General features: G+C 40.0%; 2 protein-coding genes across 2 annotated transcripts in view; both read left to right on the forward strand.

Moving 5' to 3' along the window:
* tradd (tnfrsf1a-associated via death domain) overlaps positions 1 to 5,794 on the forward strand; it is a 15,516-nt gene extending 9,722 nt beyond the window's left edge. The window contains exons 2-5 of the mRNA XM_014027936.1: positions 1,937 to 2,090; positions 2,191 to 2,471; positions 2,712 to 2,859; positions 5,319 to 5,794. Coding sequence (XP_013883390.1) covers positions 1,940 to 2,090; positions 2,191 to 2,471; positions 2,712 to 2,859; positions 5,319 to 5,617 — 879 coding nt within the window. The 5' untranslated portion in view covers positions 1,937 to 1,939 and the 3' untranslated portion in view covers positions 5,618 to 5,794. The remainder of the gene's footprint in view (positions 1 to 1,936; positions 2,091 to 2,190; positions 2,472 to 2,711; positions 2,860 to 5,318) is intronic.
* A 4,507-nt stretch (positions 5,795 to 10,301) lies between these two features.
* Positions 10,302 to 16,328, forward strand: part of gnao1b (guanine nucleotide binding protein (G protein), alpha activating activity polypeptide O, b) — a gene marked incomplete in the record, with an annotated part of 6,481 nt that continues 454 nt past the window's right edge. Inside the window, 8 exon segments of the mRNA XM_014028010.1 lie at positions 10,302 to 10,648; positions 10,771 to 10,813; positions 12,581 to 12,722; positions 12,846 to 13,006; positions 13,105 to 13,233; positions 13,309 to 13,438; positions 15,143 to 15,296; positions 15,375 to 16,328. Coding sequence (XP_013883464.1) covers positions 10,531 to 10,648; positions 10,771 to 10,813; positions 12,581 to 12,722; positions 12,846 to 13,006; positions 13,105 to 13,233; positions 13,309 to 13,438; positions 15,143 to 15,296; positions 15,375 to 15,562 — 1,065 coding nt within the window.

Genomic DNA, 16,328 nt, shown 5'->3' on the forward strand with positions numbered 1-16,328 from the left:
ATCCTTAAGGTCCAACACCCCCCGCCACCCACCCCAAAAAAAGAAAGACCCCCACCCAAACCACTACAATTTTGGGATGCAGTAGCATGACATTTATTAGGAATAAAGACTTCTGAGTTCTGGTGCATTTGTGCGTGTGGGGGTCATTATGTTACCGCTATGCGGTATCTAGTTTAAAACATCTGATGGTGACTTTCTTTCCTTCAATATTGAAAAGTCAGTCCTTCGAACATCTGAGCCACCTAAGACAAAAATTTTAAACCAACTCTCAAAAATGTATTTGTGCTCTCACATGAATCGAGCATCTTGTTGCTTGAGTGTCACGTGAGCCGTCCAGGGAATACTAGAGGTAACCTTTTGGCAGCAACAGATCAGTGATATGTTTTAAGCTCCTACTGTTTGTGTAATCCTCATACAGCTGGTGAACTAATCTCACAGTGTACTTCCAGAGCAGCAGCAGATAGGATCATGTAAAACTGCGGACTGGCTAAGTTGTAGGCATTCCTATAGTTGCCAAGCGTGCTGTGATTAGTGAAATATGAGGAAATACATTATAATCCAGCTGAGAGGATGCTGTTTCCACACAGCGAGCCGCTTCTCGTCAGGGCTCACTCGTGGAAACGAGAGAGAACCAATGAGCTGCAGGGTCCAGGAGTTCGGGACCATTCTGGGGGAGGGGAGGAACCAGATTATGCACGTTTTTATGTAATGAGGGATTTAAAAGGAGGGTTAAAAAAAGGTAGAGGTGAATTCACTGAGAGCAACTGTTTCCTGTCAATTAAATTGAGTTTAAGAAAACACAGCTTGAGATAAAGTTCTTATTTCTTTTAACCCCCTGCTTTAATGTCATGCCTCACCTTTAAAAAAAACTATCTTTTCAAACTAATGTCTGTAAAGTTATTTATTTATTTATTTTCTGAGCTGCTGCTAAGATAGAAATCACGTGTTGAACTCAAGGCCCGTGGGACAAATCTGTCCCTTGTCAACATTTTATCTGGCCCCAAAGGTAATACTTTAAATTCAATAAAGTTTCATGGTTTCTCTTTTTGTTGCTGGATTTAGTGCATTCTTGTCATGACAGATGGAAGATAAGCTGAAAAAATAAGATTTGAATTTGTCAGTAAGCTTAAGAATTTAGTCAAAAGAGCAACAGAGAATTTACTTTATTTTTCTGTATTTTCTTCTTATTTTAAAATAAAAAAAATGAATTTTTGATGACTGTTTCCTTTTTTTAACTGATTTGCTGGATTGTGATAAAATGTCTAAAACAAAAATAAATGAGAGTAAGGCATTAAAAATAAATGCTAATCATGTTACTTTCTAAATGTATTATTTTATTATACTTTAGGTTATGTGGGTTATATAATTTGGAAAAAGTCATTTGTATTTCTAAGTATGTAAGTAATTTGTTATACAACTTTTTTAGGAAATGCTGGTTGATATTGACCCTTGGCTTGAACCAAGTTTTGAATTTTGACCCTTTTTTATAACAGAGTTTGACACTCCTGGTTTAAATAATCATAACTTCAGAGGCGGCCACTCAGAAATACAGAAAATATTCAGCTGAAAAGGTTTCCWAAAGTGTAAATTTTCTTTAGAGAAATGTAAAACACAAATTCTCAAAAACTACTTAAGTACTAAATTTACTTTGTTAGTGCCGACCTCTGGTACTGGCAACATGTTTTTGCCTGATATAATATTTACTGACGAGCATTTCTATCAGATTAAAATAATATTTGTCAATAGCAAACTGAGTTTCATTGATGTGCTGACTTAAGTTTAACATGTCATAATTACCACATTCAGCTTCACCAGCTCGTCCTCGACCTGATCAATATGGCCGCTCTCTCCAGCCAGAAACAGTCACGTAATGGCGCCTCTAGTTCCTTTTGTTCCTCCTGCATTGTAGTTCAGCAAGTTTGTTTTCTGTGCTCAGAGGATGGCGGACAAGACCGTGGACAGGGAGCCGTGGACGGGATGCGCCGTCATGTTTCTGCGTTCGCTCCTCCCTGATGTGGACATGCTGTCGCTCTACAAAGACCAGCAGGGAAAGTTCAACGTTTTCAAAGTCATCAAGCTGACCCTTATAGGTGAACAGAGTCTGGATCCGTCGGGCATGAGCCAGGGKCTGAAACAGAGGGAAGCTCGTCCACGGTGCCTCATGAATTAATCAGCGTTTCTCCCTGTCAGATTCTGCAGGAGGTCTGGGCGGTTGCGAGATCCTAAAGGTCCACGACGCTGAGCCCTTCCTGGGGGTGGAGGTAAAGTTTGTGGATGTGGCAGCATGTCAGCACTTCCTGGAGGGCTACAGCTCCGGAGCGGTGCGTCAGTCCCTCTGCCAGCACGCCTGCCGGCTTTTCGCTCTGCCTCAGGAGTTCGCTGTGGAGACCCAGCTCAAAGCCGGCACTCAGATCCTGGATCTGTGTCTGGGCGACCTGGAAGTCTGCCTACAGCACATCCACCTTTCACAGGTACACCGAGTATATCTGTTGGTTTAGATATGGAGTGTCAAATGGTTTGTGTTTAATGTATTAATTTAGTCTGACAGAGAGGAAACTACAGCTCAATTTCTGGCTAAAGTCTTGTTTTTTGTGGCTAAATCTTTAATATTATAAAATGTTGATGCTGTGTTTATATAAAATGAGGCAGACCTGTTGAAATCTTCCACATCAAGTTTTTTAAGTGAATTTTTTTTTTGGTTTTGGCGCCAGCCGGAGCGCCTGCGTGACGAGGAGATCGATCATCTGGAGCAGCAGCTGCAGAGCCAGGCCTTGGGTCCGACTCCTCAGCCCACCACCACCCCACAGGAAGAGTCCCCCCTCCCCAGCAACTGCTTCAAGTTTCAGAACCGAGTGTTCGGTGAGTCAGAACAACTGTTCCCACTTGAACTAAGAGTTGCTGAAGTGAAACAGATCTGCTGTAGTTCAGCATCGAATGGGAATCACATTGTCATTTTGGTCCCAGCGTGGTTCTGGCTCCAGTTCTCTTCACGCTGGTGCTGTTGGACGCTCGCTCCAGGCCTCGCCATGTGGGATTTGTGGGTGGACGTTCTAAAAGCATCTTCTTAGAATGCAACAAGCTGTCACATTCATGTTTACTTCTTCGCAACATTCATCTTTTTGTTTAAATCCTGTCTGATGCTGTCTGTCTGCGTTTGATTTCAGAGATATTTACTGATGGCAGGTTGGTTAAACCAGTGAGACTTGTTTGGATATGAAGATTTATTGTGAAATTAAAAGACAAAACGAGACATTGCAGCTTTAGTTTGTGCCTTAAATACCAATAAATAAAATACAGCTGCTCCTTTGACTTAAAAAAAATGTATCCCTTTTTTAGAATTTAATGTTTCTTTTCTTCAGTTTTTGTCAAGTAAAAACTATATATTTTAACAATGAAACAACATAAAGACTCCTTATGTTTCACGTGCATTTAGCTCATCTCCATCTTTTCTCTTCTCTATAAGGTTCTGTAGCATCTAAAAGATGGTTCTTTTTTAATTTCTTTTTAAATTTACAGGCCTTCAGGTCCACTGAACACAACCTACTCAGCAACAAACACCAGACAGAGGAGCAATAAAAGGCTGCAGAGGGTTTTTGTTAAAATTAAACAAATCAACAAACATCTAGTATTTGTTTAATGTATTAGTTTATTTAATGAGGACATTGCACAATACACTGATTGCACAGACCAGAAATAGCTGCAAGCTAATTTTCATCTGTTGTCCCCGGGCAGAGGCAGAGTGACAGGAAGGGAAAAAAAATCACTAGTAGGCCCTACACAACCGTTAAATTCAATAAAAACCTTAAAACTGCCCAACAGAAACCAAAKCTAGTAAAGAATCTACAGGTCTAGAGTTTTATTTAAAGACGTTACATGATCTTAAGATGTTTTTAAAGGGATCCCCGAGTAGTTGTAACATTAGACTTTATTTGATAAACATATATTTTAACTGTAAAATAAAGACTGTAAAAATACTGTCGGCTGTTTAGTTTTATAATTTTTAAACTAAAACTTTAAAAATATATTACACGGACGGGGCCATTTTATTTACACGCAAAGCATTCTGGGTAAATGATGACGTGGATAGGTCATCGGTGCGAGGCTGCTAGCGAGCTATATCCACCCTGAAGGTTAATCTTGTACAATATCTGATGATCGGCTCTTTTAAATGAAACCAGAGAGCGTTGACAGAGAGGAGAAGGTAGAAATGACTCAGCCTGTAACTGAAAATATGGATGGAGGACAACAGAGCTGCTTCATGGAAGAAGAACCTCATCTTAGCCTGTTAGCTTTAGCATTATCCCTGACGCTATCACCATATATATGTACTGTATTAGCTCAGCGCTACACATTCTCCTCTCGTCACTGAGGTCCTCCATCCACATGACAGTGAGGGGAACACAAAAATGACTCAGACTGCAACTGAAAATATGGATGGAGGACCTCAAGTTTAGCTTGTTAGCCTTTGTGCTAGCGCCAACGCTATATTGCCTTATATGTATTAGCTCGGTGCTAGCGCAACAAACAAGCTAAACTGAGGTCCTCCATCCACATTTTCAGTTACAGGCTGAGTCATTTCTACTTTCTCCTCTCTGTCAAYGCTCTCTGGTTTCATTTAAAAGAGTCGATCATCAGATATTGTCCAAGATTAACCTTCAGGATGGATATTGCTCGCTCACACCGAGGACCTATCCATGTCACCATTTACCCAGAATGCTTTGCGTGTAAATAAAATGGCCCCATCCGTGTAATATATTAAATTAGTGTTTAATGTTTGAATTTCATTTCATTTATTGTTTATTTGAATAGGAACAAGTGTCAAGTATTAACAATGCTGTACACTAAAACATTTGTAGCCTAGGCTAATTTACAATATTAGTCCCTAGATGGGCTTTTAGAGACATGAAAATAAAACAGTTTAAAATACATTTAAAAAAGAATAAAAACATTATGAAACTGATTTCTGTTTTCAGTCAGTAATCAGTTTCTAAATTTTAAAGCACTTTGGTCAACTTCTGTTGTTTTATGTGCGAAAAAGATAAAATTGACACTGACACAAGGAGTTAAACTCTGGAAGATGTTGCTAAATAATTATAAACATAATCACAAATAAACTCAAACTACAAAACAAATACMCTAGAATCATTTAATTTCCTTTATTTATTTAAATGGACACTTAGGAGCATGTCCATTTAAAACCCTGAAAACAAGACTTAAATCACTGAACCTTGTACTTATTGATTATATTACAGTAGTGAACATGAAAAGATTATGAAGCACAGATTAGTAAAATTGTTTTTCCTCCTTTGACTCGTCAGAGGACCGGATGCTGACGCCGGCAGACGTTCAGAGCTTCTCTAACGGAGTGGGCCGTCAGTGGAGACATGTAGGGCGGGCCCTGGGCAAGAACTGCCGCGCTCTGAAGGGCCCGGCCATAGACAACCTGGCCTACGAGTACGAGAGAGAAGGGCTGTACGAGCAAGCCTATCAGCTGCTCAGCCGCTTCATCCAGGCGGAGGGGAGGGCAGCCAAGCTGAGCCGACTGGTCAGAGCTCTGGAGGACAGCAAACTCACCAGCCTGGCTGAAAACATTCTGGACGTGCAGCCCCGAGAGTAACTCTGAGCACGAGTCGTGAAAACTGAAAGGACGGGTCGTCTGAGTGTGGGGGGAGGGGGAGGGGGGTCCTGCAGGCCTTACAATCCAAGTGATTATTCCTGTTTGATGTCTGTGTTCTTCAGTGTGTGTGTGTGTGTGTGTGTGTGTGTGTGTGTGTGTGTGTGTGTGTGTGTGTGTGTGTGTAGCAGACTCAGCCTGACCTGATACGTGCACGGATTGTATCTTGCATATCAATGCAGCAGTTATANGAGAGCTGGATGATTCAAGTCAGGATTTATCAATCAGCTTTTTATTCTGTCATCACTGTTCTAAAAATGCTGTCAGGTGTTTAAAACACTGTACAAATTGTTTTTATCATGTGCCCTTTTATATTTCTGCTTTAAAAAAATTTATTTACAGATAAAACCTGTTGTTTCTGATGAAGGTTATCCCTTTTTTCCTATAAAATGGGTGTTTTGCRAATTAAATGAATGTGAAAAAAAGGCTTAATGTTTGTGTTTGATGCATTAGTGTAATTAAAACTGAAAACATAATATTGCCYAAATTCCCTCCGGTGTAATTTGGCGTTAATCCGCTCTCATCTCTGCCATCACTCGCCGTCGTACACGCATGTGCAGTTTAGTGTGACTGAACCGGTGATTGCCGGTGTCGTAGCTGTACGAGTCACCTTGTGGGTGCTTCAGGTCGAGGAGGAGGAGTTTCCGTCTCTGTGCGGTGGTCGCAGATGATGTTCGGTGTCTGCTAGTTTCATTCATAGTCCTCTCTGTGGGGGGGCGGCGCTAACCTCTTTGCAAGGGATCACGCAGAGAGGCCAAAGTGATTTTTTTAGGGTTCATATAGAAATACATAAAAGCACTTTGGATTTGAAAATTCAAGATGGCTGCCACAGCTAATACCAAATGGCTTTAATTCAACTGTTGTAAGAAATAATGAACTGAAATGCTAATGCTAAATTAAGCTAACCTCTAATGCTAAGTTTAYAAAGGGCTACAATTTAGCCATTTTTAAACATACACAGCTGAAAATGTATGTAGTACAGTAGTATTAGAAAAAAAACTTTAACAAACAATAAATGCAAATACAAAATCCAAGATCCCCACTTATCAATTATTTGGGGGTGGCCAGTCAGGTACTAGGGATGGCACTTGCCACCCGGGCCACCCCTCTGATTCCGCCCCTGCTCTCTACTCCCCTCCCTTCACACTCTTCTGGACCGTCCATCCAGATGTGATGGTGGATTAGTGGCACCAATTAGTTACATGATATGATACGCACTTATTTTCACTTTATATCTGCTTTACAGCTGGAAGTCAAATAGATTTATTTGTTTTCTGGGTCTGTTGTGCAGTAATCTACCTGTTTATTTTTCCAAGGCTGATTTTGACAATATTTTGCATTTCTTGTAAAAATGCAGTCGGAAATATTGTTCCTGAAAGCTGCTGAAGAAGCTGAAAACTGTTAATGTGAGTTAAATGTGAACAGCTTACTTTTGCTGAAAGCAGGAAAACAAAACTAGAACAAAAAGCTGTACAAAAAGAAGAGGAATAAGCAAAACATTTCATTTAGAAGCAAGACAAATTAGCAAAACGAAGCTGGCAAAAGCTTAAATGTTTGTTAAATTAACCAAAGTATAGCTGAAATGAGCAGAAAGATAATTAAAAAGGCAGAAAAAGCTTATATAAGCAGAAATATAGCTAAAAAGTAGTTTAAAAAGCTCAAAGGCACAAACAAGGAAGCATGCAGTTTGCTGAATAAACATAAACAAAAGGTTTTTTAAGGATGTTGAAGATAACTCCATTAATTTTCAATGAGTAAAAATCTAAATAGCTTTAAAACCGTATGAAATACCAAAATTCACAGCATAAATGAGCTGAAGGTTTTGATTTGAGTTGTTGAAATAACAGAAAAGCTGTGGAACGAGTAAGATGCCAAAAATGTATGGAATAAAAATTGTTCATCTCAATAGAGCTTTAACAGCTTAATATCCTTATGTCCTGTTTTAAGCAGGTTTGTTTGTATGATAAGTGAACAAGGTGCATTTAAATGAGATTATAGATGAAAATAAGTTTTACGATTTAGATTTCAGCAGAGGTATTCTGTCAAGAAGTGTGGTGATGTGAAAAATATATTTTTATTCCTATTTTTTATGATTATTTTTATCTTGGTGGATTAAATCAGCTTATTTAGAAAGGTTAATATATTTCAGGGGTATAAATGAACTGTGCTCCAGCAGAAGCAATGCATCTTTTATTTTTTTWAATATCAATAATGGCAACCAATTAATTTATATAATAATGATGATGTTATATAATAATATTTTATCTGCCTCTGACCATGTTTCTGCAGCTTTACCTTTAAGGCTTTAAGTATCTTTTGTACTTTAGTTGAATGTTTTTGATTAGAAGTTGCATAAGTTGCCTTAACGTGGAACTAATTTAAAGTTATTCACTTGAGCAGCTTTTTGTTTTTAATGAATTATTAAATAATACGTTGTGTGTTTAGGGTCAAACTATAAAATAAGTGAATAGAGCTTTTAATGATCTTCTTTGTCGTCCCGTCCTGGTTACCTGGTTATCCTGCTCACCTTCATTTTTTCAGACCTACTTAAGTTTCTGACGTCACCCAGGTCCCGAGGATAACTAGGAGAGGGACAGTGGACATCATAGATATGAATACGTAGAATCCACGTTGACTGTGTCAGTCCGCTGCTGTGACGAGGCTGTGCGTCCGCCATATTGGAAGTGGCACGGCTGCGCTGTGAACTACTACAAATGAATGGACTTTGTTTCATAAAGCACATTTTAACAGAGAAAAACAATGCATTAAACTTCTTACAGGACTACATAATACAACTTGATTGATCCCACAAACAATTAATATATGTTTCATAAGCTGTAAAAGTAAAGTAGTATAAAAATCAATATATGYTACACTTTGTATTATTATATGAATTGTAATGAATGAATTTAGGAAACCTATACAGAATTAAAAAAAAAGCCTAAAAACACAGCAACAACAGTCTAACAAAACGTTTGACTGAACTAATTTATTTATTCGTTATTTTATCTTCTGAATAAGGGATACAGTTGGTAATAAGAACTTTCTAACAATCTTGAACTTTTGACAGTTTCATTCTGACCAGATATATTAACCCAGTTGTTAAATTATTAATACAATAACTTTATTATTATTATTATTATTATTATTATTATTATTATTATTATTATTATTATTATTATTATTATTATTATACTTTATTAACCCCCAAAGGAAATTGCATTTTCCAGTACAGCCATCCATTATTATGAGAATTCCTACAAAAATAAATCTTGTGTTTTCATTAAAATGAAGAATGTTGTGAAGTTTACTGTTTAAGTTCGCTCACATGTTATCTGTACGAGCAATACAGTGGCTGCTGTTTGATGAAGCTGCTCACAACAGACCTGATACAGGTCGTGACTCTGTTATGATAACATTATGACTTAATCCTCATATTACTATGACTTTTATTCTAGTAAAACTTTATTTATATATATTGTGCAGTCTAAAGTAAATGCCATATGAATTGTGAGCAGRAAAAACCAGTATTTTTGTTGACAAGTTTACWCTCCCAAAACAATGTTAAAATGGTGAAAATCGTGCAGAATATGGCTTAAATACAATCTATAGTACGCATAAGTAAGTAGAATGTGAAAGGTAATTCCGTCTTATTTTGTTTGGACATCTGAAGTGTTAGAATATTTCCAAGCCGCACAACTACGAGGCATTTTGCTTTCTCCTCTCTGCCCCCTCCAATATGGCGGCGACATGGTCATGCCGTTCAGCTTCCAATAGGGCATCTATGGATGTCTATGGTGGACATGCTGGAACATTTTATTGACGTTACAAGACACTTATTTTTTTAACCAATAACCAGGGACAATAGGGCAACACTGACCATTTAAATACCTCTTTCACTGAAATAATCTGTCGTCGGATGCGATTAGARTGTGATAGCTCTGACGTAAACCAGATTGTTGAGCGAGTCTCGCGCGGCTAAGTGGTATGGCAAGCCGACTTATTACATAATAGTTTGGCTGTTTAAGGCAAAAATGTTCATGTTAAAATAAACATATAAATATAAGACCATATAGGCTTTTTTTTACCTTCTTTGAAATTGATTTTTTTTCCCCTCTGCTGACTGCCATAACGTTGGGAAATCTCTTCTTATAATGTTTGACATCATTATCATGTTAGGGAGTTCCCCTTTTAAAGACAGATAATAAAAATAAAACAATAAAAGATAATTTTCAAATGGCCCTCTTGTAAACAAAACCTATTTGCTTCGAATTTCAACAAACAACATATAGTTTTGAAGCTTTCGAGATGAAAATTTTAAAGAATTTTAAACTTAAAAAATGATTTTGACTAATCATTTTGTCAGATTTGATGTCAAAATAAACAATTATAAGTCTCACCAGTAAAAATGTATAAATTTGACTAGACTGCAGATGACTGTGTGATTTGATTATGTGGTACAACGGCCTGCCCAACCGTCCTGCCTCCCCTGAAAAGATAAATGAAATCGCTCGCGCTCACCGTCATCATCAGCGCCGCCCTGTAGAAAGATAGAGCTCGAGACTCCCCCTTCCCTCCCTCCCCACCTGACAACAACCCAGACCCCGCAGGCTCGAGCGCAACGACCCCACCCCCCCAACCCCTCCGGGAGAGGGTACGGCGCGCCAGAGAGAGACACATTCGCGGAGAAAAGACCGTTTCGGGCTCCCGGTTCTGTTTCCGCTCTCAATCCGGGGCCTAAATGCTGTAGCGGACGGCGCGTGGAGGAGAGAGCGCGACTCAGAGACGACGCAGCGAGCCGGAGAGGGACAGGGCGGACCGGGGGACACGACGGGACTGCTCACTCGCCTGGAAACATGGGGTGCACACTGAGCGCCGAGGAGCGCGCCGCTCTGGACCGGAGCAAGGCCATCGAGAAGAACCTGAAGGAGGACGGGCTGGTCGCCGCCAAGGACGTCAAGCTGCTCCTGCTCGGTAAGGAAGGAGAGAGACGAGCGGCCGCGGGGCTGCTCGGTGCGGGCGGGCGGAGGTTGGTGCTCTCCGTGGTACTGATTGATTTCTCCGCCGGCTCTCACTTCTTCTTCCTCCGTTCACAGGCGGCGGAGAGTCCGGGAAAAGCACCATCGTCAAACAGATGAAGTAAGCRCCACTTTATTTGTCCATTCACTTTATTTATTTTTACCTCTTAAGAACTCCGCGGGAGTGAAAGGCCTGAGATTGCGTCTCCCCCTGTCGGTACCACAGGCAGGTCTGAGCCGCCATGTTTCGCTGAGGCCGAAGCCCCGGAGGTGGAGCACCTCCCGCAGACCGGGCTGCGGAGGCCGCACCGGTGCTGTTCACTGCCGGGGGTGCTGAAATGTAGTTACCGAGGGGCTTTTACTAGACACCGTGTGTGTATGTGTGTGAATAACGGTGAGGTCACTCCTGCTCCATTAGTGAATACCTCTGCTTTTAATCTTAATGGCTTTAAGTGCCCGATATCGCCGGGAGTACTTTGCCTATAAAGCGGATTTACGCAGAAATATGCCTCCTAAAACCGCATCTAAACCTTTCCCTGTCTAAGCTAAATGACTCTTTGATGTTTTAAACGACTGCTGTTGTTTCTCATAAACCTCTTAGTCTGGGTTTTCTAGATGTTTCAGCACGAAAAAAGTAATTTCCCCCTTTTTTTCTTTCTTTTTTAAAACAGATTTTTGTTCGGTCTAACACCTCTGCGTCTCCTCCCAGTTTCCTCCCCTGTTCCACTCACCTCATTACCCTCCCAGTGCTCCCTTGTGGCTCTTAACTTACTGCTCTGGCCCCTAAAACCCAAGATGCTGGTGCAGATAGTGTTTACAAATACTCTCAGGGCTCGCCTGTAGACCAGGCAGGCAGCAGATGGATGGGTTTTACTGCACACTTTTGAGTCATAAAGCTCAGGTGTTGGAGTCCTACCTGCGCTGACAAGGAAGCAAACACACATTTGAATACCTAAAAATAACCAGAAATTGTAATGAGCTGAAATGATTCATGTTGATAAGGTCTGTTTTTATGCTTAAGGGTCTCAATATGACTTCAAAACTGAAACTTTAGTTTTTATCTGTTAAATTTACCTTTTAAAAAACTGAAATTCAGATTTTATACAAGCTGAACATATTCTGTGGATTATTGCTGATAATGATTATGAAGAAGTTATCATTTCTCGTTAATATTTGGAGGATATGATTAAAAATACCAACAATAAAAGTGAAAAATCACTTGATTCACATGATTTTTTAAAATAAGAAGTTTAAATTAAATGTGATATTTTTCAGTTTTAATTGATTTTCGGTTCAAGTACATCAACAAACATGCAAAATTTTACCTTTTTTTAAATATAGACAAGCACTAATTCATAAACAAAGCTCATTCAACCCCGTGCAGGCTCTTTTTTTTATTTGATCAAACTGTTAATTCTGATGATGGAGCTGCAGATTCAGGCCAGGTGGCTGATCATAATGTGCGCTGATGAGATGAAAGCATGAAAACAATCATCCCTTATCTGTTTCCTTCCCCGTGCATCCTGCTCTGAGAGTCAGCTTCAGGAGGATTTTGTTCTCGATGCAGTCGAGGGGTGGGGTGGGGGTTCATCGTGTCCAGTCTGGCGGAAGCAGCGATTGATCGGTGGTCTGATTGATTTGCTCGTAAATGATTTAAATATCACATTACCGCCCAGTTACACACCGCAGATTGAAATCCAAGCACACTCTTAGGAGAGGACGGAGCAGCAAACACAATGAAATAACCACTGCGCGCACATTTTTATCCAAAAACTTGGAAGCTTTTATTGTAACAAGATATTTGTTATGAAATGCAGGAACATATGGACATGTGAGACTTTTAGTCCCAGGCTTGTGCCTCTTTGCTAATGTCTTTGTACGCATGCAGGATTATCCATGAAGATGGCTTTTCTGGGGATGATGTGAAGCAGTATAAGCCTGTGGTCTACAGCAACACCATCCAGAGCTTGGCGGCCATCCTTCGAGCCATGGATTCACTCGGCATCGAGTTTGGAGACAAGGATCGAAAAGTTCGTCTCACTCCCCCCCCCACCTCATAAAGACGTCTCGTTTTAACTCTGCACTCACTTAGACGTTTTAATGTGACGTCTGATGATAAATAATACACGGCACTGTTTTGTTTTTTCATTCAGGCCGACGCTAAGCTGGTTTGTGATGTCGTCAGTCGTATGGAGGACACGGAACCGTACTCGGCAGAGCTTCTCGCCGCCATGAAGCGTTTATGGGCCGACGCCGGGACTCAAGAGTGCTTCAACCGGGCTCGGGAATATCAGCTTAACGACTCTGCTCAATAGTGAGTACAAGAAGGCAGAGGAGTCTTTTTTTGGTCGTTGTTTGTTTAAAAGGAGCACCGTTCCTCTGATCCTRAATGTGTTTTTGATTTCCCAACAGCTACCTGGACAGCCTAGACCGGATCGGAGCAGCAGACTACCAGCCCACAGAGCAGGACATCCTGAGGACTCGAGTGAAGACCACAGGCATCGTCGAAACCCACTTCACCTTCAAAAACCTCCATTTCCGGTGAGCAAGTCGCGTCGGGACGGGTATCTCAGCTGCTTTGTCCTGACATCTAACGCAGCGGCTTCTCTTCTCCAGGCTGTTTGACGTCGGAGGTCAAAGGTCAGAGAGGAAAAAGTGGATCCACTGCTTCGAGGACGTGACGGCCATCATCTTCTGCGTCGCTCTGAGTGGTTACGACCAAGTGCTCCATGAAGACGAAACGACTGTAAGTGTTTGATATCTCAGGCTGAGTCAACTTTGTTTTGTTCAGATTGTCCAAAAACGATGGTAATATTTATACAATCATAAAGCTTTTCAGTTTAACTTAAAACAATGAATAATAATTGTTTTATATCAGCTAGGTGGCTGCTTCTGTCCCTCAGTTCTTGACATTTTTCCTCTAAGAAACCAAACTTTCTGTAAGCTTTCACTCATTTTCAAACACCTGCAGACTTTTAGAGGATTTTTAAAATTGTTTTGTTACATCACTTAACTGTGCCATTCAAGCATAAAAAGGCATCCAAACACACAATAACTTGGCAAATAATAGATTATAAACTGGGATYTTAGGCTTTTTGTTGCAGATAGTCTCAAATATACAATGTATTTTTACTTTAGACAAATAAATTGTAATTTTAGCATCATGAAGATGATTCCTGAAGAGCTATTATCTGAAAATATGTCCAGTAGATGATCAGCTGAAGGATGAAGCATCTCTCAGGTCTTTGTTAAGATTATTTTATCTTATTTTTTTTAGTTCTGGCACTTCTTTACCTTTCTCCTTTTAAGCAAACACTGAACACAAGCAGCCATGATGTRTGATGGGACAGAAAGAGAGGAAAAGCAGCCAGAAAAAAAAAAAAGCCAAAAGAGCTACTGATTAACACTACTTTACTTACCCAGTAATTACAAGAAGTTTTCGCTGTTTGGAAACAAAGTATAAGAAAGTTTGAGGTGATTCTTTCGGAAAATTCAGTAAATTAAAACCTTTGAAATACAAATTTTAGGTTGTTTGGAGTCCTTTCTGTGCTGACAAGGGAAACAAACACACGTGATGAATTTGAATGCCTAAAAATAACCAGAAATTAAAATGAGCTGAGATGATTTGTGTTGATGTGTTTTAATGCTGAAGTCTCAATATATGACGTAGAGCTGAAACTTTAGTTTTTAATCTGTTACATTTATAATTCAAGCCCTTTAAAAAACTGAAATTTAGATTTTATTCAAGTAGAAAACATGGATGAGCTGATGTTGATCACGAACTTCTCCTTAAAGTGCCTGTGACATCAAATATTTGTAATATGAATGCATATTTGGAAAGATAACGTAAATAACATATTGCAAATATTTTTCTCACACCGCTGAGATGAACAGTTGTTCATATTTTCATATTTGTGTTAACAGGAGGTGATGTCGAAGGGGAATGTCTGAATATTAACAGAGCATTGCTAAAATGGCTAACACACTGACTAGAGAAGAACCGGATGTTCCTTTAGATTATTTTGAGTCACTAAAGAGAAACAAAGAGTCAGTTCTGATATCATTGTGTCAATAAACAAATGGGAGCTTTCTTTCTTAGAGTTCCCCTTTGATGTCACTTCCTGTTTCACTTTGGCTGAGCCAAATTCAAAGAAAATGTCAGTTATGTGACAAAATTGGTCAAATTATGCCAAGTTTCTTATAAATAAAAATGTTTTCTTTGACTTTTTGTATTTGAAGGAAATGTATGTCACAGGCACTTAAATATTTGGTTTTGATTTTAAAAAAATACCAACAATGGAAGTGAAATATCACAATTGATCTTCAGTTTAATTACAACCATCATTAAATATTTACATCTTTTTATAGATAAGCACTTATTTATAACCATAAATACTCATTTTTGGGTTCATTTAAGTAATAATTTAAGGCATATTTCTTCCTCCTGCAGAACCGCATGCATGAATCGCTCATGCTCTTCGACTCCATCTGCAACAACAAGTTCTTCATCGACACCTCCATCATCCTCTTCCTCAACAAGAAAGATCTGTTCGCTGAAAAGATCAAGAAGTCGCCGCTGACGATCTGTTTTCCAGAATACACAGGTGAGTCGTGGAGCCGTCAGTCGTACCTGAGCGRAGCCGACCGGCCGCCTCACCGTCTCCCCCTCCGTCTGTCTCCAGGTGCTAACACTTACGAAGACGCTACGGCTTACATTCAGGTTCAGTTCGAGAGCAAGAACCGCTCTCCCAACAAGGAGATCTACTGTCACCTGACCTGTGCCACAGACACAGGAAATATCCAGGTAGTGTTTGATGCCGTCACTGACATCATTATTGCAAACAACCTTAGAGGGTGTGGCTTATACTGAGGCCCGCCCCCAGAAGCACAGAGTTGTCGTGGAGTGTGTGAGGTGTTAATAATGAGAATTTTGAGGATGCTTAAACACGTAAAATATGTAATTCTACACGTCAAAAAAAAAAAAAAAGGACCCAAAGAGCTGCCATCAGACACCACACCGGATCATTGCCATTTGTTTCCTCCCTTATTTTGATTTAAGGTACCACTCCCTCCCTCTCCCCCACTTCTCTGTTAAATATGTTTCTGAGCTGAATGTTTCGTCTTTCGACTGACATCAGAAGCACCAGGGGTTCGTTCAGACGCAGCTTTGTCCTGCAGAACTCTTCAGAACCCTAAAAAATGCAACAAAAGGTGTCTGATGCCGCTCTTAGACTCAGAGTAGGACACTGTGACCGACCTGTAGGCGTTTATACCCTGAATTCAGCCTCTGGTGCTCTGAAGAGCTGCTGCGTGCCAAGGTGGAGATGATGATGATGTCATGGAGGTGCTGAACTTGTGGCTGAAGGTCGTAGACAGAAAGAAGGAGGCTGTGTTAACTTTCCTCCAACCCTACATGTGACTGAGCAGCCTGCAGCTCCGTTCCACTGATTTTTTTTTATGTTCAAATAGAAAGAAAGGACTCCTCTGTTCAGAGCAGCACTCGCTTCCCGCAGTGTAAACAAACATTTAAAGATAAAAGGATAAATCAACACGCCCGTGCCAACCATTCAAGGATAAATTTGTGAATAGAATAAAAAAAATAATCAATTATATTATTTAAATTAACTATATAAGGT

The sequence above is a fragment of the Austrofundulus limnaeus genome, unplaced genomic scaffold (genome assembly GCF_001266775.1).
Source record: "Austrofundulus limnaeus strain Quisiro unplaced genomic scaffold, Austrofundulus_limnaeus-1.0 Scaffold5, whole genome shotgun sequence".
NCBI classification, from domain to species: domain Eukaryota; kingdom Metazoa; phylum Chordata; class Actinopteri; order Cyprinodontiformes; family Rivulidae; genus Austrofundulus; species Austrofundulus limnaeus.